This window comes from Budorcas taxicolor, chromosome 17, assembly GCF_023091745.1.
Source record: "Budorcas taxicolor isolate Tak-1 chromosome 17, Takin1.1, whole genome shotgun sequence".
In the NCBI taxonomy this organism is placed as follows: domain Eukaryota; kingdom Metazoa; phylum Chordata; class Mammalia; order Artiodactyla; family Bovidae; genus Budorcas; species Budorcas taxicolor.
In genome coordinates this window covers 12,606,340-12,629,452 of record NC_068926.1, presented here as the reverse complement: position 1 = coordinate 12,629,452, position 23,113 = coordinate 12,606,340, and the positions used below count along the sequence as shown (strand labels likewise).

Genomic DNA, 23,113 nt, shown 5'->3' with positions numbered 1-23,113 from the left:
AAAGAACCTGCCTGCCAATGCAGGAGACGCGTAAGCTCTAGAAAGATACTGAGTTCCCACAGAATGAAGCTCATGATTCCTTTATGGTATCCCACTTGTCGTTTGCCTAATAGTTAACTTATGTATATTGGGCTTCCCTGGTGGCTCCAATGTAAAGGATCTGCCTGCACTGCAGGAGACCCAGGTTTGATCTCTGGGTCGTGAAGATCCCCTGGAGAAGGGAATGGCTACCCACTCCAGTATTGTTGTCTGGAGAATTCCGTGGACAGAGAAGCCTGGCAGGCTAGAGTCAGACATGATTAAGTGACTAACACTTCACTTCCTGTGTATGTTAGTCATGTCATTTTTTCCTTATTCTCTTTTTTTAATGTACATACAGTAAAATGCACTTTTTGGTGCACAGTCTGTGGGTTTAAATTATGGTTGTGTAACTATGACCATGATCCTTTCAGGTTCACATATTTCCATCCCCCAAAAGTTTCTCTGGTGCGGCCCTTTGGAGTCACTTCTCCCCACAGCCCCAGCCTCTGGCACCAACTGACCTATTCCTCTTTTATAATTTTGCCTTTTTCAGGATATTATATAAACAGATTCATACACTCTGCAGCCTTGTGAGTCTCCTCCATTTTGCTGTATCTATTGCTCTGGATTCGTGTCTGAGCCATCTTTGTTTTTGCCTATAAATGTGTGGAGATGCGAGTTTGATCCCTGTGTTGGACAGGTCCCCGGAGGAGGGCATGGCAACCCACTCCAGTGCTCTTGCCTGGAGAATCCCATGGACAGAGGAGCCTGGCGGGGTGCAGTTCGTGGGGTCACAAAGAGATGGCCACGACTGAGTGTGCACACACACACAAGCACAAAGTGCCTAACACAAAGGAAGCGTTCACATACCCATGTTCATGACGCTCGTAGTGAGTCCAAAGTCCTTTCAGAAACCTGACTCTATTAACAAACTTCCAGGTGGGCTGGGTCCTCTAAGAGGCTTGGTGGTGATTTTTCAACTCAGTGTTTCCCTGACTTGCCTGGTCACAAGAATCTCCTGTCTCCTGGTGTGTAATAAAAATACAGGTTTCCAGAACTCCATCCTGTACAGTCCGATTTCACGGGTCTGGAAAGAAACCTGGGGGATCTGTAACAGTGCTTCTCAAACTATGCTCATGTCAGAACCACCTCAGCCATAGACCACTCAGTTCCACCCCAGAGCTACTTTTTGTGGGTCTGGAGTGGGGTCCAGGAACCTACACTTCCAGCAGGCTCCCAGGTAGTGCTCTGGGAATCCCACATTGAGAACCACTGATCCATACTACTACCAAGTTGCTTCAGTCGTGTCCGACTCTGTGCGACCCCATAGACGGCAGCCCACCAGGCTCCCCAGTCCCTGGGATTCTCCAGGCAAGAACACTGGAGTGGGTTGCCATTTCCTTCTCCAAAGCATGAAAGTGAAAAGTGAAAGTGAAGTCGCTCAGTTGTGTCCAACTCTTTGCTACCCCGTGGACCGCAGCCCACCAGGCTCCTCCGTCCATGGGATTCTCCAGGCAAGAGCACTGGAGTGGGTGCCACTGCCTTCTCCAACTGATCCATGGCTCTGCACTATTATCAAGGGTCTTGGGTGATTCTTGTTTGCATGCGCCTGGGTGAATCCCAGCTTCAGTGCAATTGATGGGAAAGGAGTATGCTATGTGGGACTTCTTGGTCCCAAACATTGCACTCTGGCCACGCCCTCAATCCCATTTCACCCGGGACACCTTCTTCAGCCTATGTTAACTCAGAAGCAGAGATCTCCTGGTTTGTTTGATTGGATCATTCTCCCCTAGGCAAGGGGCTCCTGCTGAGGATTCCAAAGGAAGTTGTGTGCAAAACCAGTCCCAGCTCTTTCCAGATCTTCACACAGGCTTGAGCAATGTTGACATGGAAACTGTACCTGAGGATGTGTATGTGACCTTAGGGGAAAACCAATGCGATTAAGCAAGGCTGGATTTGGACTCCAAGGGACAGTTCCTGGGGACGCTGAGGATTAGCAGTAACAGCTGTTGTCCTGCCCATTCGAGGAGAAACTGAAGGGAGAAGAATGAACTTGTTTAAAGGATGTGTCTGTGCAGCTCTGGGAGGGGAAACTGTTCCATCAAGCCTCAAGGAAAATGTGTTCCTAGGTAAGTGGATGCTTTTCTGGTTCAGATGGACAAGGTGCTGATGGGCAAGACATTTTAAGATCAAAGGAGGAGAAGGATGAAGTGTATGGTTTTGGCCCTGATCTGCGGGACCTGGTACTCACCCTGCCTCCTCCATAGACTTCTGTGTTTGGTCTGCCTCTGTGGGGACAAGACCACCTTCTGCCAACAACAGAGTCTCCTAGGGTGTTGTCTATGTAAAGGCTTGCTGTCTTTCAGAAGGGCCCTGAGTCTCCTCAGCTGAGAAGATACTTTTACAGCTCCTTGTTCATCAACTTCTAATGTGTCTGGAAATCTGTAGGAATGGCCCTTGGTGGTGCAGGGATTTTGACTTTTACTTTCTTATGGAGAACAAACCTAGCAGAGAAAGGCATTGTCTTATGGACTCTTAGGACAATTCTAAGAAAGACCATACTCTTTTCTATAGAAAGACCACAATTCTATATAGACCATACTCTGCACCCCCTGTGTCTGGTCAGTGTAAGGGATGGTGAAGCTGATGGTTTAAAGAAAGGATGGTAGTAGATGACACTTGATGATTTGGTTGTTTGGATTACCTCCTTAGTCTCCTGATTTCATAGCTAATTCCACTAAATGTTTACATTTTATTTTTACCTTTTAAAGCCAGCCTATTCAAGTGAAGAACTGTTGTTGCTTTGCATTGCTCTTTAGATCACAGTATTAAAAGAACTTTTATGTGCATAGAACTATAAAAACAAGCAGCTATATTTAAAAAAATGCCTGCTAGCCCTGAATCTTTATTCAGAGAGCTTTTCATCTGTCTTACTTGCTATTCCTCACTTTATTTTCATCTGTGAACTTCTTTGACAGTCAACTTTTAATTCTTTCTGTTGATGGGCATTCATGGTATGAACAAAAATATTTACTCTATAAATGTTATTTTTGCCCAAATATTTCATTCTACTCCTGAGCCAGTTTTGTGTGTGTGTGTGTGTGTGTGTTTCCTCACTATACTTGCTGCTGCTGCTAAGGCGCTTCAGTCGTGTCCGACTCTGTGTGACCCCATAGACAGCAGCCCACTAGGCTCCTCTGTCCCTGGGATTCTCCAGGCAAGAACACTGGAGTGGGTTGCCATTTCCTTCTCCAATGCATGAAAGTGAAACGTGAAAGTGAAGTTGCTCAGTCGTGCCCGACTCTTAGCGACCTCATGGACTGCAGCCTACCAGGCTCCTCCGTCCATGGGATTTTCCAGGCAAGAGTACTGGAGTGGGTTGCCATCAGCAAGGCATAAAATGGATGGGCTTGGGTATAACTTTTTTTGCTCATCTTCTCTGTAAAAAAGGAGTGAACTATCTAAAACTTGTCAATAGGAGAAAAGGCAGGAGCTATCAAAGCATTGCAAATTTAACAGTCTCCCTAAATAATTGATAGTTGGCAGAAGATTGGAGCATTTAACTCTGTAATTTGCAATTAGAGAGATAAGATGCTAAACCAAGCCACCATATGCCAGGCTGCCTGCCCATATTGGAACATCGGGACTCTCACTTCAGCTATAATAGATTACAGCTCACATTGTCCTTGGATATCAGGCAGTTTGTAAGAAGTTCACGTTAGGATTCAAACATTTTCTGGTCTTATGTCTTTGATGTAATTAGCATAGCCTCTCTTTAAAAAGAGGCATTCTTACAAAAAAAATTACAAGAAGAGAGTTTAAAAAAAAGGGTTTAGAAATGAAGCACTTCCTATAGTCTGGCACATCTTTTTTTTCTTTTTTCTTGCAGTTTCCTTTTTTCACATTTAAACTTTAATTTAGTTGATTTTTTTTTTAGTTAACAAGTTGCTCTAACTATATTTACTGGTCAATCCCACATTGATTTTTTTATATGCTATTTTAAAGAGATATTCTAAAAAAATGAAGTATAATTGATGTACAGTGTTGTGTTAGTTTCAGGTATACAGCAGAGTGATTCAGATGTATCTATGTATTCTTATTCAGATTGTTTTCCCTTGTAGGTTATTACAAAAAGTTGAGTACACTTCCCGGTGCTATTGTAGTAGGTCCTTGTTGGGCATCTATTTTCTGTGTAGTAATGTGGCAGCACGTCTTTTTTTGATCTTGAGCACTTGCAATCTGGGAAGGGGGCACCAAAGGTATTTCAGGGATAAAGGGAGTGTGGGATTCAGTCAGGTCAGGCACAGTCAGAAAGACATCACCTCCTTTTCCTAAAGAGCATCTGGATTGAAGCTGCTGTTCCTTGGGACGCGGGAGAGGGCAGGATGGGGGTGCCCGCCGCCCTCACAGGCTGGGCCTGTGCCGCCCTCTGCCTGGTGCCCGGCTCCTCCGCCTTTTCCCACGGGGCTGGCTCGGTGGCCTGTGCGGACATGCGACCCAAGCACATTCCAGCCCGGACTCAGAGCCCCGGGACCCACCACATCACCATCCTCACCGGCAGCTCTTCCTACTCACCGGGTGCCACGGTTTCAGGTAGGTGTGGGAGAGGCTTTGAGAGACCCCCCGACTCCCACCAGGAGCCCCAAGGTCCTCGTGACAAGTTCCAAGTTGTGTTTGTCCAAGGCAGGAGTTTCCTGGGCTATATACTTTGGTTTAATCCTAAGAAGAAATTATGTACCCAAGAAAGCATGAAATATTTATGGTCTTTTTTTTTTTTTAGTTTTTTTTTTTTACTGAAGTATGGTTGATTTACAATGTGATATTAATTTATGCTGTAAAGTGACTCAGGTCTATGTGTATACACATTCTTTTTAATATTCTTTTCCATTATGGTTTATCTCAGGCTACTGAATACAGTTCCTGTGCTATCTGGCAGGACCTGGTTGTTTATCCATTCTGTATGTACTAGCTTGCATCTGCTAACCCCCAACTCCCAGCCCACCCCTCCCCTGCCCGCCCACCCTTGGCAACCACAAGTCTGATCTCTACGTCTGTGAGTCTGTTTGACAGTTCCATTTGTGCTCTTTTAGATTCTGCATGTAAGCGATATCATGTGGTATTTGTCTTTCTCTTTCTGACTTACTGCTGGAGAAGGGATAGGCTACCCACTCTGGTATTTTGGGGCTTCCCTGGTGGCTCAGCTGGTAAAGAATCCGCCTGTAATGTGGGAGACCTGGGTTCGATCCCTGGGTTGGGAAGATCCCCTGGAGAAGGGAAAGGCTACCCACTCCAGTATTCTGGCCTGGAGAATTCCATGGACTGTATAAATCATGGGGTCTCAAAGAGTCTGACATGACTAAGCAACTTTCACTTTCACTTATTCAGTATGATGGTCTCTCAGTTCAGTTCAGTTCAGTCGCTCAGTCGTGTCCAACTCTTTGCGACGCCATGAATCGCAGCATGCCAGGCCTCCCTGTCCATCACCAACTCCCGGAGTTCACTCAAACTCACGTCCATCGAGTCAGTGATGCCATCCAGCCATCTCATCCTCTGTCGTCCCCTTCTCCTCCTGCCCCCAATCCCTCCCAGCATTAAAGTCTTTTCCAATGTGTCAACTCTTCGCATGAGGTGGCCAAAGTACTGGAGTTTCAGCTTTAGCATCATTCCCTCCAAAGAACACCCAGGGCTGATCTCTAGTTGCAGCCATAAATCATGATATACTTGCATCATTAAAATCACATAACTAATCTTATACTGATATTAATCTTTATAGTACAAGAGGGTACAAATGGCCTTATAAAATTTTTTTGTGTTTATTGTAAGATATAAATATAGTTACCCTGAACAAACGCCCCATATCAAATACATATGAGAAGCAGACTTTTTTCCTCCTTATTTAAAACTAAAGTTATTTGAGGGGTGAAGAGAGCATTTCCTGCTATTTTAGTTCAGGTGCCTAGAAAAGCAGAGTGAGAACTTGTGTACAGGTGGTTTATTTGGGAAATGACCCAAGAAGCATTGATGAAAAAGAGAGAATAGGGTGATAGGGAAGAAAGAAACACTAATACGGGGCGTGAAATCGAGTGGGTTGCTGCTGTGGGAAACACACTGGGATCCAACTCCAGTGATGGCCCTTTGAGAAACCACGTGATACACAGTTCTGAATCGTCCCTCAGGAGGGTGGAGGAAGGGGAGTCAGTGATTGAGGATCGTCCCCCAGGGGTACCCTTTCCACCACCCACCGCATCCCCTCCCGACACACAGACACACGCTTCGGAATCACTCTTGCCTACCTTGGGCCAAGCTCCTTGGTGTTAGCTGGAAGAAAGCAGCAAAGAAAGTCACTGATGTTGAAGATGGTAGCTCAGTGTAGACAGGACACTGTTTAGCCACAGGGAACTCAAGCACATCAGTGCTGTTGGCTTTGCTCTCTTTAGATGGGAATTAGAGGTGATAAATGGAAATAAAATTGATTCTCTTTCTATGGTTTTATCCAATCACGTTGTTCTATTGGTTAGTGTGGGGATTTAAAAAAGCACATAAAATATTATCAAGGTACTCCCTCAAAGAGTTGCATGGTTTACAGTCCTAGCACTTCTGAATGAGTGTCCTGGTTTTTCTGTTGTGCTATCAATACTGGTTATACTTACACATTTTGAAACTTGTTAATAAGATAGGTATAAAGTAGTGTCTCATTTATAATTGTTTTAACCATTGTGATTGAGCCTGTTTTATTTTCTGTCTCTGTTGGTAATTTTCAATTTGGTCATCTTTTTTGTTAATTCACTATAACTCTTTGTATATTTGCCTGTTTTATCTTGCAGATATCTTTCTCAGTTTATCCCTTGTGTTCTGATTTCTTCTATGTTGAGAATTTTTTAAAATCTTTTTTTTTTTCCATTATGGCTACTGAGGTTTGCTCAGAGAGACACTCCTAATTCCAATAGTAAAAGCAAAAACCAAAAAAACAGTAAAAAGCCAAACCATTGTTTCTAGTTCTTTTATGTTTCGTTTTTACATGTCTTTGTTCCAAACAGAATTTATTTGGGGTGTGAAATAGCACTTCAACCTTTTTTCTCCCGTTTACTTTCTGGGGACTGGACTGGTCCTGAGCTTTTTGTTTTGAAAAATACTCCTATAAAGTCACCTACTGCTGCTCCTTCCAGGATGTTGACCTTGACGGACGTTTTCTGTTGCAGTGGCGGTGAGGAGCAGCCGTGATTTCATGGGCTTCCTACTCCAGGCCCGAAGAGTGTCTGATCATCAGATAGCTGGCTCTTTTGTCTTCATTCCTCCTCATGCCAAACTGATAACTTGCTTTGAAGAGGCTGACACAGTCACCCACGCGGACAAGTCCCGGAAGAGAAACCTGTCATTCAAGTGGCAGGCCCCTGCCCAGCCCGTGGGGAACATCAGGTTCTTGTAAGAGAGTTAAGTTCTGGGTCTCGGTAACTGAACTTCCACTATGAAGGGAGGGGACTTCACACACTTCCTTGGTTCCTGCCTCCCCACTCCCCTTCCCTGCACCTTATAATAAGGACAGGGTCACTGGGACTGCCCTCAGTAGAGAGTCTATATAGGTGATGAGTTTTTAAAAAAATTGCCCGCAACTCCATTCTGTGCGATTATCCGTGGTCTAGGAGCGTGTGATGTCCCTTGTTCCTGGGCACAGATGTACCTTGGCCAGTCTCTCCAGAAAATTCTCACTAGGAGGCAAAAGAGCTGCAGGTGGCCAAGTACAGAGACATTCCAGAGACAGAGGTAGGCAGACAGTGGACGCCTGCCGGGCCCGGGAGAACTGCTGACAGCTCTGTGCCTCAGCTTCTTGTCCACCACGGGGGTGTGATCGTGGCAACGCCCGCCTCGTGGGGTTGTGTAAGGTCGAAGAGCCAATGTGTGCCAAGTGCGTGAACCAGTTCTTGGCAACCATCAGCTTTATACAAACTGCATCATTCCTCAAAGTGAGATACTGGCGTTGTCCTTCTTTTCAAACATTCGTAGGTCCCAAGAAAGTGAATTTGTTTGATTGGGTTTGGTTTTTAGGGGAGGGTTTGTGGCTCTGTGGGAAAGAATCGCTGCCAATCCAGGAGACACAGGTTCGATCCTTGGGTTGGGTAGATTCCTTGGAGGGGGAAACGGCGACCCACTCCAGTATTCTTGCCAAGAAAGTCCCATGGACAGAGGAGCCTGATGGGCTGCAGTCCATGGGGCCGCAGTCCATGGTCGGACACGACAGAGCTCACTCGGTGGTGCTGGTCGTCGTCCTCCTTGGGTTCTTTCCCCCACACCCTCATGTGCAGAAGAGGAGGACGTGCCGGAGGGTGGGGGCATCCAGACCGCAGGCTTCCCCTGCAGGCTGTCCCCTTGGCACTAGGGAATGTGAGCAATGAGGTGTGTGGCCCCCACCCATCAGGGCCCCTTTTCCATCCCTTTCTGGTGCCCTAACACAGCGAGCAGGACAAACAAGGAGGAAAACACCCGTGCCCTGATGACTCTGATCACCTGGAAAGGCCAGAACCCACCTGACTGTTGGCGTAACTGGCCCCTGCCAGGACTTTGGTTCCAGTTCAAGGTTGTGTATGAAACCCTTGAAAGTGAAAGTGGAAGTGAAGTCGCTCAGTCATGTCTGACTCTTTGCGATCCTGTGGACTGTAGCCCTCCAGGCTCCTCCGTTCATGGGATTCTCCAGGCAAGAATACTGGAGTGGGTTGCCATTTCCTTCTCCAGGGGATCTTCCGTACCCAGGGATCAGACCCAGGTCTCCCGCATTGCAGGCAGACGCTTTAACCTCTGAGCCACCAACAGTCAGTACAATTACTTTTATTTCTCAAAGCCCTTCCATTTCTAGTTTTTAACTTTTTTTTTGCTCTTCATGTATTACTTAATTTTTTAAATTAATTTTTAGTGGAGTGTAGTTGCTTTACAATGTTGTGTTATTTTCTGCTGTATAGGAAACCGAATCAGCTATATGTATACATATATACATATGTATATGTTGGGTTTCCGGCTCTTTTTCAGATTTTCTTCCCACTTAGGTGACCGCAGAGCATGTTCCCTGTGCTATACAGTAGGCTCTCATTAGTTATCTGTTTTATACACAGTACCAATAGTGTATACATGTCAACCCCAATCTTCCTCTACTTCTAGTCTTACCATAGTAGCTTCTCTGTGCAGGAGTGGAAGTAGATCAGAAGCCACGATCTCCACGGACAGGGAAAGGCGCTGCACCACTTATCAGATGCATCTCTGGGTCCCCACATGCCGTCACCCCAGGGTCCTTCCCCACTGTAACATCGACGTGTTGACCCTTCCACCTGCCCACTCTCTGGGTGACTTCAGCCAAATTCATCACATTTTTATGATTGTCTTCTGAATACTTACAGTGAGAAAAATGGTACTTGCCCATAATCCCTGCTTTGGTGAAATTTGGGGAAGGATGAATAAGGTCAAGTCGGTACAGATGGCTTTTACTGGAGAGAGGCATTATGTATTCAAAGTATTGTTTAGATTATGAATGATTTATCTCTCATTTTCAATTACAACTCCGATAGGATTGTACCATTGTACAACAGAATTATAAAATTTTCAGTGAACAGTGTAATTCAATTCACGACACACAATAATGGTGAATGAGCACAGTTGAAGATGAAGCCTTTAGTGGACAGTTCTCAGTCAGTTCAGTTCAGTCGCTCAGTCATGTCCCAACTCTTTGCGACCGCATGGACTGCACCATGCCAGGCTTCCCTGTCCATCACCAACTCCCAGAGCTTGCTCAAACTCATGGCCGTCGAGCCAGTGATGCCATCCAGCCATCTCATCATCCTCTGTCATCCCCTTCTCCTCCTGCCTTCAATCTTTCCCAGCATCAGGGTCTTTTCCGGTGAGTCAGTTCTTTGCATCAGGTGGCCACGGTATTGGAGTTTCAGCTTCAACATCAGTCCTTCCAATGAATATTCAGGACTGATTTCCTTTAGAATGGACTGGTTGGATCTCCTTGCAGTCCAAGGGACTCTCAAGAGTCTTCTCCAAAACCACAGTTCAGAGGCATCAATTCTTCAGCGCTCAGCTTCCTTTATAGAGCAACTCTCACATCCATACATGACTACTAGAAAAACCATAGCTTTGACTAGACAGACCTTTGTTGGCAAAATAATGTCTCTGCTTTTTAATATGCTGTCTAGGTTTGTCATAGCTTTTCTTCCAGGGAGCAAGCGTCTTTTAATTTCAGTTCTAGACCAAAATTCTAGAAGTTCTGGAAGGGCAGTTCTAGAAGATACTTTTTAGTCAAAATGATTCTTAATGATTATATTTATTCAGGAGAGTATTTGATTTGTACCTGTTGTCTCCTATTTCAATTATTTACTGCTGTTGAGCTTTTGTTTCTAAAAAGAATGAAGTCGCCCAAGGGAGTAACCCAATCACGTAATTCTTTACCTTTTTGTTTGCTCTCTCCTTTCAGTTAGAATGGCCCGAGGTATGACTTAGGGAAGACCAAATCCTCTAATCACTCTGCTTTCTTTTTCTACAGTTTATCTGTAGTCCAGTCATATTTCGTTTACTGGGTGAAGATTGAATCATCTGTCGTGTCTCAACAGACACACAGTAGAGCCCATTCGGACAGCCACGTGGAGCCTGGCTCGCCGATGCCAGCCTCTGGGCAGAGGCTGGAGGACATGGAAGGAACCATCCCAGGTACTGCTTCCTGCTGCACTCATCAGCCTGGTTGGCAGCATTATTTTCACTGTGCCTTACTTTCACTTAAAAGTGGCTCCTGCCAGTTTCCAGTTCCGGGGGCATAAGTTATAGAGAGCTGTCTTGGGAGTGTCAGCAGTTCCTGGGGACATGATCGCACGGCTGTGGGTCGGGGTTGGGGGGATTGCTTACAAGTTCAGGGTTCACTGCAATGAACACAGTTTGTCCCACTCAACCTCACAGATGAAGCTGGGCCCTGGAGCGCTGTGCTTGAGCTGCAAAATCAAAAAATAGCCACACACCTCCTCCCACACCACCCCCCCCACCAACCTAATCAATTTCCACAGTATTTTACCCATTTTCCCTGGACCCCTGAGACTAAATGGGAGCACCAGAAATAATCCTTTCTTTTTCTTTTTAAAATAAAACCTCATCCAATTTTGATCGTTACTTTCTGAGGTAGGTAGATGGCTCTTTGCAGCTTGGGTTGGAGAACAGAATCAGGCTGTTGTAATGGCAATGGATTTCTTTCCAGGCTCACCACGTGACTTTAGATTCGACTGGCCCATGAACTTCTGAAAACAAAAACAAATAAAAATAGACAAAAAACAAAACAAAACAAAACAAAACCACAACACCTAAGCAGCTAGAGAATGTTTGACCTACCTGAAGATTCCTGGTGAAATGGAACTTATTTTCATTATTTATTTCTAGTTAAGTGCTCTGAACAGGTGCTTTCATAAAGGCATCCAATGACCTGTACAGAAGATCCAACCTTTAAACCATTTGATCCCATCTTCCTATATCCTTTCTTTTATTCTGGGCTAACATGATAAGGCCAGCACATGATTTGAATCCCTGACTTTGCTAGTCCAGCAGATCCAGGATGAGAGGCAACCCAGGGCCACCCTCTGCCTATGACCAAAACCTTTGTCTTCCCCCGACTGCCCTGCACAGCTCCTCCAACCTCTCCACCTAGATGCTCCTAAAAGCAGAGAAAAGCTCTCAGGGTCTGAGAGGGTGGCTTTAAGAAGACCCTGCAAACCCAACATGGGTTTGAAGTCTCCTGTATCACGTTATCAATCACGCAAATGTTGCATTTGGATCCCAAGCATGGATGGGGATCCCTGGTGGCTCAGATGGTCAAGAATCTGCCTGCAATGCAGGAGACCTGGGTTCAATCCCTGGGTCAGGAAGATCCCTTGGAGAAGGGAATGACTACCCATTCCAGTATTCTTACCTGGAGAATTCCATGGACAGCGGAGCTTGATGGGTTACAGTCCTTGGGGCTGCAGAGAGTCAGACATGACTGAGTGACTAGCATGTTTGTTTGAAGATGAATAGGAGTGAAAGTAAGGCTTCAGGAAGATGGGTCCTGTTGATTCTGCAAAGTCTTTCTGATGGGTGACCCTGCTGGGCACCTTTTCCCCAGGGGCTGGCAGACTCCAGTCTGAGCAGCTGCAGGGTCAACACTTCATCAAGTTGCTCAAACGCCTTCCCTCTGCTCCTGCCTGTTATCCAACCCATTCCTCTACACAAACCTCAGTGCTTCCCAAAGGAAAAACGTGTGTGTGTGTGTGTGTGTGTACACGCACATGCATTGGGAGAGGTGTCATCTAACAAAGTGGAGTAAATTGCTTTAACTGTAAGAGGACTTCAGAAGGTAAATGGGAATGATGAGTTTTCCCGTGGGAAGATAGCATATTGTGTTTCTCAAACTTATTTTCCAACAGAGCTTGGGGACTCTTTAGGGTCCTATATCTGACCCCACTGGGCATGACCTACTTTTATGTCTCCATGTTTGCCTCCTGACATTTCCTTAAACGGAACTGCTCCTCATGATGAACTGTTTACCTTCCAAGCGGCAGTTCCGATGTCTCCTTTGATCCTTTGTGAACCTTTCCCGCTTGCTTCTTGGTAGGCAAATGTAATTGCTTTCTTTAGCTCTGGTATTAAAGCTCTGACCACACTGTGATTTATAAGGTTGGGCGGGCAGGAGTCTGTCCTCCTAGGTTTTGAGTTCAGAAGCAACAGTTAGCAACCTGCACCATCATTTCTGCATCCCCAGCTCCCGGAACAAGGCCCAGCATGCAGTGGGTCTGCAGGAAGCATCTGAGTGCATTCAGAGTTCAGGCAGAAGCTGAAAGTGTCATGATTTTTGCTAAATTCTGTGTGTCTGGGTATGCTTTATTTTTCACTTCAGTCTCCCTATTTTTGAGTAATAAAGGCATAAGAACAAAGTGTCACAGTTTTTTTGTGATTGTTGTTCGATCCAACCCAGTTAGAGCCCTGGCCAGAGAAACTTCTGCCAGCACTCACTTTGTCAACAGCGTCGTGGTCGCCCTGCTGACCACGTGGTGAACGCATAGTGTACTTTGCATTTGAACCAGGCCCTGTGCTCCATGCCTCTACATCGGTGATCGCACTTTCCCCCGTCAGCAGTTCTACGCCCCACATACTATTATTGGTCTCATTTTGCAAAAGAAGAAACTGACACTCCAGAGGCCTTAGCCTATTCAGGGTATTCAGGAATTGGCAGAGTAAAGAGCTGAACCCAGATGATGACTCCAAAACCTGGGCCTGGCTGTTTGCTGCCCCGTTTCCGATGCTCTGGGCTGTTATGTCCGCTCATCACAGATGGGAGAGGAGACAGAGGAGGGCAGTGATCCCGCCTCTGCCCGTAGCAGGGGCTGGAGTCCCTGTCATCACGGGGGAAACTTTTAGCATTAATCCCACAGCAAGAAAGACCTAGAGCTTCAAAAGGAAATCTGGTTTTTGTAGGATCCCACCTTTTTTCTTAGCAAGGAGCAGTTTGGGGCAGAAGTAAGAAAACAGAGTGATCACCGTGGTTTCTATTTTCTCTGATTGGTGACTGTTAAGAACGCACAAGCCCAGGGGCTTCCCTGTGGTCTAGGGGCTAAGACTCCAGGCTCCCAATATTGGGGGTCTGGGTTTGATCCCTGGTCAGGGAGCTAGATCCCACATGCCACAACTAAGTGTTTGAATGCTGCAACTAAGGCCCGAAGCAGTCAAATAAATAAATGTTTTGTGTGCATTTTTTTTTTTTAAAAGATGCACAAGCCCAGAAGGGCTAGGAGCTTACTCTTAAAAACAAACAAACAAACAAGAAAAGCTGTGTGCTTAGTCAGGGGTTTCTATTGCTGCTTAGTCAGGGGTTCCTATTGCTGAACAGATGATCATTTTGTGAGTGCTAATTCGCTTCCACCACGTCCAACTCTTTGTTACCCTGGACTGTAGCCCGCCAGGCTCCTCTGTCCATGGGATTCTCCAGGCAAGAACACTGGAGCTGATCGCCATGTCTTGCTCCAGGAGACCTTCTTGACCCAGGGATCGAACCCCCATCTCATACGTCTCCTGCATCGGCAGGCGGGTTCTTTACCACTAAGGCCACCTGGGACGCTCCAGACAATCTTTAGTTGATGCTTTTGAGTGGTTCACACTTGACAGTCTGTCCTCAGGCACCTCAAAGACGCGGGCATTCAGCCCATGGTCCTAGCTGTGTGCTAATCGACATGAGGATGATTTCTCCCTCTTTCTTCACAGTGTCTCCGGGCCTCCGCTTGGCCCCCAGTCTCCCCATCACTCTGCTTCAGCAGCGCACAGATGTCTTTGCTGCTGCTGTAACTGGAGCTGGAGAAGAGGACAGCTTAGGTCCTGTTCCTACCAGTGTTTGGGTGACAGAGTTCCTCAGGGCTGCAGAGACTCCATTCCAAGCGTCTTCACACACAGCTGCTGCAGTCAGTGATGGCCATCACCCCAGCAGAGACAGCAGCCCAACCCTGGAACCATCCCTGGATGTCCGGGGTCTGGAGAGGCTTGTAGCCCTCAGGGACTTCTCCACAGAGAGCTTCGCTTCCGGCTTCAGCACCTGCCACAGGTGATTGATCAGGGGGTAGGCCATTCGGGACAGGTGGTGGGGTGAAGCCAAACACGAGGGTGCCAAGGAAATGTAGCCTTCCTGCTCAGACAGAAGATCTCAACCGTATTTACCCTTAAGTGCATGAGAAGCGCTCGTTGTAGAAGGGCTGGGTAGGTAGATTATCTTGGGAAACTGTGCTGTTTTGGCTGAGGTCTCTGAGATGCTGCTATAAATAAAATATAAATGTAGGTTACTTATTTAGATACATAAAATTATAAGTATATAATATATAAATATCGGAGAAGGCAATGGCACCCCACTCCAGTACTCTTGCCTGGAAAATCCCATGGACGGAGGAGCCTGGCGGGCTGCAATCCATGGGGTCGCTGAGAGTCGGGCACGACTGAGCGACTTTACTTTCCCTTTTCACTTTCATTCATTGGAGAAGGAAATGGCAACCCACTCCAGTACTCTTACCTGGAGAATCCCAGGGACAGAGGAGCCTGGTAGGCTGCCATCTATGGGGTCGCACAGAGTCGGACACGACTGAAGCGACTTAGCAGCAGCAATATATAAATATGAAGCATATAAACCAATAAAAGGATTCAGTGGGTCTTTGCTGCCATCCTCACTCACCTCCCTCTCCATTCCCTCTCCAGCCCCCAACTGCAAACTCCAGTGTTTCCAAGAAATATAATGTTATCCGTATACATGACTGTGATAGGAAGCATAGCTTTTTGATTATCATACTAAGTGAATTAAGTCAGACAGAGGAAGACAAATATCATATGATATTGCTTATACGTGGAATCTGAAAAAAGTAATATAAACAAACTTATTTACGAAACAGAAACAAATTCACAGACTTAGAAAATGAATTTATGGTTACCAGGGGTGAGGGATGAGGAGAGGGACAGATTGGGATTTTGGGATTGGGACATGTACACACTACTGTATTTAAAACAGATAACCAACAAGGACCTATTATATAGCACAGGGAACCCTACTCAATATTTTGTAATAAACTAAATGGGAAAAGACTTTGAAAAGGGCTAGATAGATGTATAGCTGAATCACTCTGCTGCGCATCTGAAACTAACACAACGCTGTTGACGACAGACTCTGTTCTGTGCTGTGCTTAGTTGCTCAGTCATGTCCAACTCTCTTGGACCCCAGGGACTGTAGCCTGCCAGGCTCCTGGGGATTCTCCAGGCAAGAACACTGGAGTGGGTTGTCATGCCCTCTTCTGGGGGATCTTCCCAACCCAGAGATAGAACCCAGGTGTCCCACATTGCAGGTGGATTCTTTACCGTCTGAGCCACCAGGACTACTGGAGCGGGTAGCCTATCCCTTCTCCAGAGGATCTTCCCAACCCAGGAATCGAACTGGGGTCTCCTGCATTGCAGGCAGATTCTTTACCAGCTGAGCCACCAGGGAAGCCCAAGAATACTGGAGTGGGCAGCCTATCCCTTCTCCACCAGATCTTCCCAACCCAGGAATCGAACTGGGGTCTCCTGCATTGCAGGCGGATTCTTTACCAGCTGAGCCACAAGGGAAGCCTATTAATGGCCTCTCAGTTCAGTTCAGTCGCTCAGTCGTGTCCAACTCTTTGCGACGCCATGAATCGCAGCACGCCAGGCCTCTCTGTCCATCACCAACTCCCGGAGTTCATTCAGACTCACATCCATCGAGTCAGTGATGCCATCCAGCCATCTCATCCTCTGTCATCCCCTTCTCCTGCCCCCAGTCCCTCCCAGCATCAGAGTCTTTTCCAGTGAGTCAACTCTTCGCATGAGGTGGCCAAAGTACTGCAGTTTCAGCTTCAGCATCATTCCCTCCAAAGAAATCCCAGGGCTGATCTCCTTCAGAATGGACTGGTTGGATCTCCTTGCAGTCCAAGGGACTCTCCAGAGTCTTCTCCAACACCACAGTTCAATAATGGACTCTACTCCAATACAAAATAAAAATTAAGATAAACAATTAAGTAAATTTCTAAAGGAAAAAATAAAACATGGAGGCAAAGTAGGTAGGCAGGAAGAGAGATAAAACAAGATTAGTCATGAAGCGATAATTTTTGAACGTGGATGGTACATATCTGGGGGTTCATTGTATTATTCTACATTTTTGTTCTGAAGATTTTTATGGTAAAAGGTAAGGAAAAAACCCAAATACTTAGTGACTCCTTCTCGGCTCTTTTTCTCTTCCTTTTAGGACTCAGAATGATCCAAGCGTTGATTCACTAGAAACTTGTCTGCCCTCGGATAGGGATGAACAGGTAACAGCCACGTTGTACACAGGCAGTGAGTATATTTTTGATCCCAGAGTGGGAAGTTCTACACTGGGTGATCATAGCTATTAGACTAGTAACCAGGATTGGTGAGAAGGAGGCCAGGGTGTGATATATACACAGCATTTTTTCCCTCAATCAATACCAGCCTTTCCATTATCCACAGTGTCTCTGAAGTTATTGGCAATTATAGAAACTGGTGGTTTTCATGATATGTTTTCCCATTTAGCTTTGGTTAATAATTCCTCTCTCCTCTTCCCCCACCGTCTCCTTTATAACATTGGCCTCAAAATACCATGTATGGTCCCAGAGGTTAGATCAATGGGCAGTATAAAATATACATGCTCAATGATTTACTATTCCTTTGAAGTCTTAAAAGGAACACAAAATAAAACATGGTATAATATCCTTACTCAAATTTATAGGAACCTACAGCAAGCTTCAGTGGTCCCTTTTGCAGGGGTCTTCGCATCAAAAGACACACTCAGAGCTTTCAGCCGTTGGAGATGATGGTCACCCATATTGTCCTGGACCCTCTAATAGGACCCTGTGTTATTCTTGTAACTGGCCTCCATGCTGTCTTGGGGGGGTTTCCACTAGTCTCCTTGTGCCCATCAATAACAAGTGCATATTTATCTGCTTGGGTGTTTTCTTCTGAGCTCTTTAAAGAGCAGGCGTGAGGCTGGGTTTTTAGCTGCTGCCTGGGGTTCTGTAAGGAACTTGGGGTAGTTGCGAAGCTCAATCGCTGCTTGGGGGGAAGACTAGCTCTTCTGATTTTTCTTTTTCCTCTGCTTTTCTAGGACAAGACGGAGGCCTCTAATAGGACAGTGATGAGGCCTCCTTTGTACACTGTCCATCTCCCCCACCCTCACCTCTGGTCCTCCGGGGCACTCACTGGACATGGGGCCGGGGAAGCCCACCCAACTCCTGCCCTCCACACCTCTGCCACCTCCAGGCCCACCACCGCTGATGGCCAGTTAGAGGCATCCAGACCCTCTGCCAGCTTCCTGCCTCGGTCAAAGCACAAGGAGCGCGGAGTGGAGGAGGGCAGTGGAGCGGCTGGGGTGGGAGACCCCAGGAAGACCAACCCAAGACCTGAGCCCGGGCAGGATGGAGCCAGGGCCCCGTGGGGGATCCAGCTCGGGACTCCGCAGCTGGGCCTCCTGCTCTGCCTCTTGGCCGTGCTGGGCGTGGCCGTGGTTGCTGGCCTTCGTCACCTGCACACCCAGTATTGCCGCAGGCAGATGGAAGTGTCCCTTTGTGAGCCTGCCAGGGATGCGGTTGCCACAGGTGACGACGGTGAGATCATGTACGTCCGGAGAATTGGAGACAACAGTTTTGTTTTGGTCGAAGGGGAATGCAACTGGATTGCTCCCTCTGTGAGCAGCAAGAAAACAGTCCTCTGAGAAAGTCGTGGTCCCAGGCCTCTCTGGGTTCCCCTTGCACCCTGTAGAGAGTCTCAGCCGGAACAGACCTACTGAGCATAGTTGATGAGGACAGCGATCCACTGTGCACCCACCTCCCACCCCTGTCAGGGAGCAGTTAGGAGAGCACAAGGACAGCTTTTCAACAGAGGGAATTCTTCCCCAGCTTTGTTGTCCTAACATCTGTAATTTAGCTGCCTTTTTTTTAGTTCTCGCAATTAGACGTTCTGTTTGAAGACTTAAACCCAACACAATGAATATTGTATAACCCGCTCATTAACTAGACTCCCGTGGCCGCCGCGCTTCCTCCATTGCCTTAAGGAACCCGCAGAAATAGAACTTCTGTCCCTCCTCAGCATTGTCAGCCTCATCACCTCTAACTCTTTGAAAAAAGTAGTAAGGGTGGAGTTGTGTCTCTTTCAGCCCTCCCTTTGCCTCGCCAAGCCACCCCCCAGAGAAGTCTTGTTTTTCCAAACTAGAGTTCAAAGTTGGCTCTGATGTCGTCGACTGGGTGAGTGCAAAGGTATTTTGCCTTCCAGGAAACTCAGACATGTGGCAAATCTGCCGTGGAAATTGGTCAAAGGCAAGGAAGATTTTAGAGAGTTTGATTGCCACATCTGTGGGGAAATATACATGCAGTACGAAGCCTTAAACCCGAGAGAGGGGTAAGCAAACCGCCTCTTCAGGTGTAAATGGATCTGAGATCTCCCATCCATTTACACTTGATGAGAGACTAAGTATCCCACCAACTAACAGACTTCTTGCCTTTGCCAAAGGTCAGGCTGAAAAATAAATGATAATACCAGTGCAGTTTTAAGAGCCTTTATCTGTCTAAGAAAGCATGATGGACGGAGACCATTGTGACTTTATGAAGATCACTCTGATGTAGCAAGAGTTCCATAGATACCAAATGGGTTCGAATATAACTCTTGAATATGGTCACCTAATATAACGCATGAGAATTAGCTGCCTTTTCAGAGGTAAACCTACTACAGAGTCAAGGTCCATTTTAATGTGGAAACCAAAGCACTATAAATTTGGAAATGATATTTCCTGATTGAGTAGCTAAGTTGTGTAGGTTGTGCCAAGAACTGTACATATATTTTCACACTGAGCTCCTACAATAACTTCATGAGGAAGAAGTTCAGTAATTTGCTGAAGAGAAAGAGACATTCGTGACATTGCAACTCAATAACAAAAACATTAAAAAAAAAAAAATCAGGTGTGTAGGAAAGAGCTGCTTCTGTGTTTCCAGCCTGTTAGCTCACTGGGCATCAGCTCCGAGTCTATCCTCCCAGATTCTAGCGTAGGCACATCTGCCCCTTGGCTTCAGGCAAGTACCTTAACGGGCACACGGAGACCTAGGGTAAGTGTGCTTAGTCGCTGAGTCCTGTCTGACTCTTTGCGACCCCATGGACTGTAGTTGGCCAGGCTCCTCTGTGCATGGGATTTTCCAGGCCAGAACGGTAGGGTGGGTAGCCATTCCCTTCTCCAGAAGATCTTCCTGACCCAGAAGCTGAACCCTTGTCTCCTGCATTGCAGGCAGATTCTTTACTGTCGGAGCCAGCAGGGAAGAGGCCTAGATGGTTGTGTCCATAAATGGAGATGTTCTAGAAATGCTGTGGAGAGAGACAGCCATGGGGACCACAGAAATCCATCCCACATACCCCACCCTCCCCAGAGATGCCCTGTCCCCAAGATTCAGATGAGACATCTCACTAGTAGAGAGCTCCCATCTCGCTAGCGGGGAGCTCCCATCTCACTAGCGGGGAGCTCCCATCTCACTGGTGGGGAGCTCTCATCTGGCCACGTCACATCAGAGCCGGGTGCGTCACATATACACTGCCTTCCAGATCTTTCCTGTCCGAGAGGATATCATCCTGTGGAAATAGGCTGTTTTGCTTCTCCCTCACTATGAAATGAACTACCCTTTAACTCAGTGCTTTGAAACAGTGCCTACCGCTGATGGTCTCACATGGTGCTGGGGTTGCCTGGGCTCAGTTGGGCAGTTCTTCTGCTCGGTGTGTGGTCCATTGGGCTGGAATATCCCAGGTGACTCACGTGGGGGCTGGCAGTTCGTGCTGGGTCCATTGATAAGTGTGGGAAACAGTTTGCTTCTCTGTTTTGTGGCTTCCTACTGCCTGATGGCTGGGTTCCCAGAGGGCATGTCCCAGGCTGACAAAATCAGAAGCTGGACTCTTGGAAGGCCTGGCCTGGGAAGTTACATGATTGCACTCCTGTCGTGTTCTGGTGGCCACAGCAGGTCACAGCGATCCACAGCCCTCATTCTTCCAAGGGAAGGGCAACAGATTTCCACTTTTCAAAGGGAAAAGTGAAAAAAGGAGTTGAAGATGTGTTTAACTCACTGCATCACTGGTTAGACTGCTGACCTGCCACAGGGCTGGCATGGGAGGACAACAGTCTGCTCATCTCCAGGAGATGCCGTGGGTCACCCTCCCTTCAAAGCCTCAAAGGGGTTAAGGGAAGTCTCCAGGTTTTAGGGTTTGTTTTTTGGCTGTGCCTTGAGGTTTGCAGGATCTTAGTTTCCCGAGCAGGGATCGAACCCAGGCCCACTGCAGTGAAAGTGCAGAATCCTAACCACTGGATTGCCAGGAATTCCCCAGGCTCTAGGGTTTAGGAACCTCTTCTTCCCTGGCTGGGAACCCCACGTCAGGCACACAAGTGAATGTGCACAAGAGTCGGCCAGACCTCTGAGCCTCTGCTTCCTCATTGGAGATCAATGGATCACAGAACGATTTACCTCTTCTGGCTGTTGTGAAGACTAAACACATGTTAAGCACTTAGCCGTCTCTAACTAATTGACTTGCTATTGTTATTAAGGTCGTTCTGCGGCTGCAGCACTATCTTTAAACCTAGTCCATTTAAAGGAATCCTGTGGCCACCCAAACCGTGATTCCGATCCAGGACAACTCCTCCCCCTGCAGCCCCGCTGCCCCGGCCCAGCCGATGGTGGGATCCCTGCCTAGGTTGTCATGGCAACCACTGGCCACAGTTCCTGTGGGGGGCGGCGGGGGCGGCGGGGGTGGCGGTCAGACATTATTGCTGAGGCATTCTGAGAAAACTCTCTTCTTGGCAAAGGTGGCTGGAGTCTCCAGGCCTGAAGTCAGGACACATAAAACCCCTGTGTCACAGTGGTCTTGAAGGTCCTCTAAGCCTGACTCCAGAGAAACCCTGGAGAGGAGCAAGTAGGAAGTGTTGTCTTTGAAAGGTCAGGGCAAGGTTGGGCGTGTTGAGGCATGCCTGGGCATGCCTGGGCCTGCCCGGGCATGTCGGGACATGTCCCGGCAGAGAGCCGCAGACAAGCCCCGGAGGCGGGCCGACAACCAAGCCGTCCAATCAGAAGCCGACACGGAGCCCTTGGACACCAATCACCGCTGAGCCCGCGTTTTCTTCCTTATATGGGAGCCCGGCCCGGGCTATAAAACCCTTCCCCACCCCTCATACCTCGCAGACTCCCTTTGCTTCGCAGACCCCCTTCGCTTCCTTGCTTACCCGCCCCCGGGAGTTCTGCCTGAGAGCGACCGCCCAATAAAGGCCCTGATCAACGGTCCATAGGGGTGGCTCCTTCTTCCCGCGGCGTTTCTTACAAACTTAACCTGAAGCCACTAACTAGAGCTCAAAGCAAGCCCTGAAAAGTTAGGCGAGGACTCCAATGCAGCATCTTAAAAATAGCCTTTTTTGTTTTGTGGGAACAGCTACAGAATTGTTCAGCCAACCACTTCTTGGAGGAGAAGGAGGTTTGGAGCTAAACACACATTTCAGGGAGAATAACAGAAAAGCCATTGCTGAAAACTCTTATTTTAAACAAATGGTTTTACATCTATTGTGCTAATTCCATAATCACAGATCAGGAGGAGGGGTGGATCTTAACCTTTTTACATCCACAGACTATTGCTGATATCTCTGATTAATTTCTCCCCTTGGATACAATGATTTTGGAAAATCACAACTTAACGCTTAACCGTAGCCTGGCTGAGCTTGCTCGCTGTCAAGGCTGTCTGGATTAATTTGCTGTTACAATGTTTGTTTTCTTTTTTAGAAAAATTCTAATTAACAACAACAAAAAAAATGGGTCAACAAGCCAGTAAATATTTAAACAAGTGTCACGTTTTATTTGAAAAGTTGTCTGAAAAGAGCTGGCAAATTATGAATAAATTATAGATAGCATACCCTCTCCCAGTCTTGGACTTCCAATATTAAAAAGAGATCCCAGTCTTTCTGGAATGCAGGCTCTGTGATTTGACTTCATACCACTCCAAACTATCCCCCTCTTCTAAAAATGGTGTGTGGCAAGGAATTTCTCATATTCAAGTGAAATGAACTTGCATCCATTTGCTTTATTAAGCTTGAGAATTTCTCCCTGCTTTCAGGGAGCTATTCAGAACTCAGCTGCATCTGGCCTTTAGGGGTTTGCAAAACCAGCCATAATCATCTCTGACTTAGAATGTCAGGAAGGCCTTGATGATGAAAAAAGTAGGCTGATGTTTTTTGAGTTTGTTCTGTTCTGTTTTGGGGGCCACACGATGTGGCATGCGGGATATTAGTCCCCCCACGAGGGATGGAACCTGCACTTCCTGCATTGAAAGTGCGGAGTCTTAGCTAGTGGACCGCCAGGGAAGTCCCTTTGTTCCGTTCTTTAAATGCGAAAAGGAAACATGAACATTTTGAGACTCTGCTCCTTCGAGCAGATGGGTGGAGTGGCCAGAACAACTGGAATCTGGGAAATGCTTTTTGGTTTCTGCATTTCGCTTTTAAAACATAAATCCTTTTTTGCTGCACTATCTCTGC

The 23,113-nt window shown here is 46.9% G+C and overlaps 1 protein-coding gene across 1 annotated transcript; it reads left to right on the top strand.

The window, feature by feature from the left end:
• The first annotated feature begins 2,068 nt into the window (after nucleotides 1–2,068).
• On the top strand, nucleotides 2,069–21,865 carry REELD1 (reeler domain containing 1). Its single transcript, XM_052654762.1, has 7 exons — nucleotides 2,069–2,150; nucleotides 4,375–4,614; nucleotides 7,221–7,443; nucleotides 10,550–10,713; nucleotides 14,278–14,611; nucleotides 16,805–16,868; nucleotides 17,681–21,865. Exons 1-7 carry the CDS (start codon nucleotides 2,069–2,071, stop codon nucleotides 18,284–18,286), a joined length of 1,713 nt encoding a protein of 570 aa, XP_052510722.1. The 3' UTR covers nucleotides 18,287–21,865.
• Nucleotides 21,866–23,113: the final 1,248 nt, after the last annotated feature.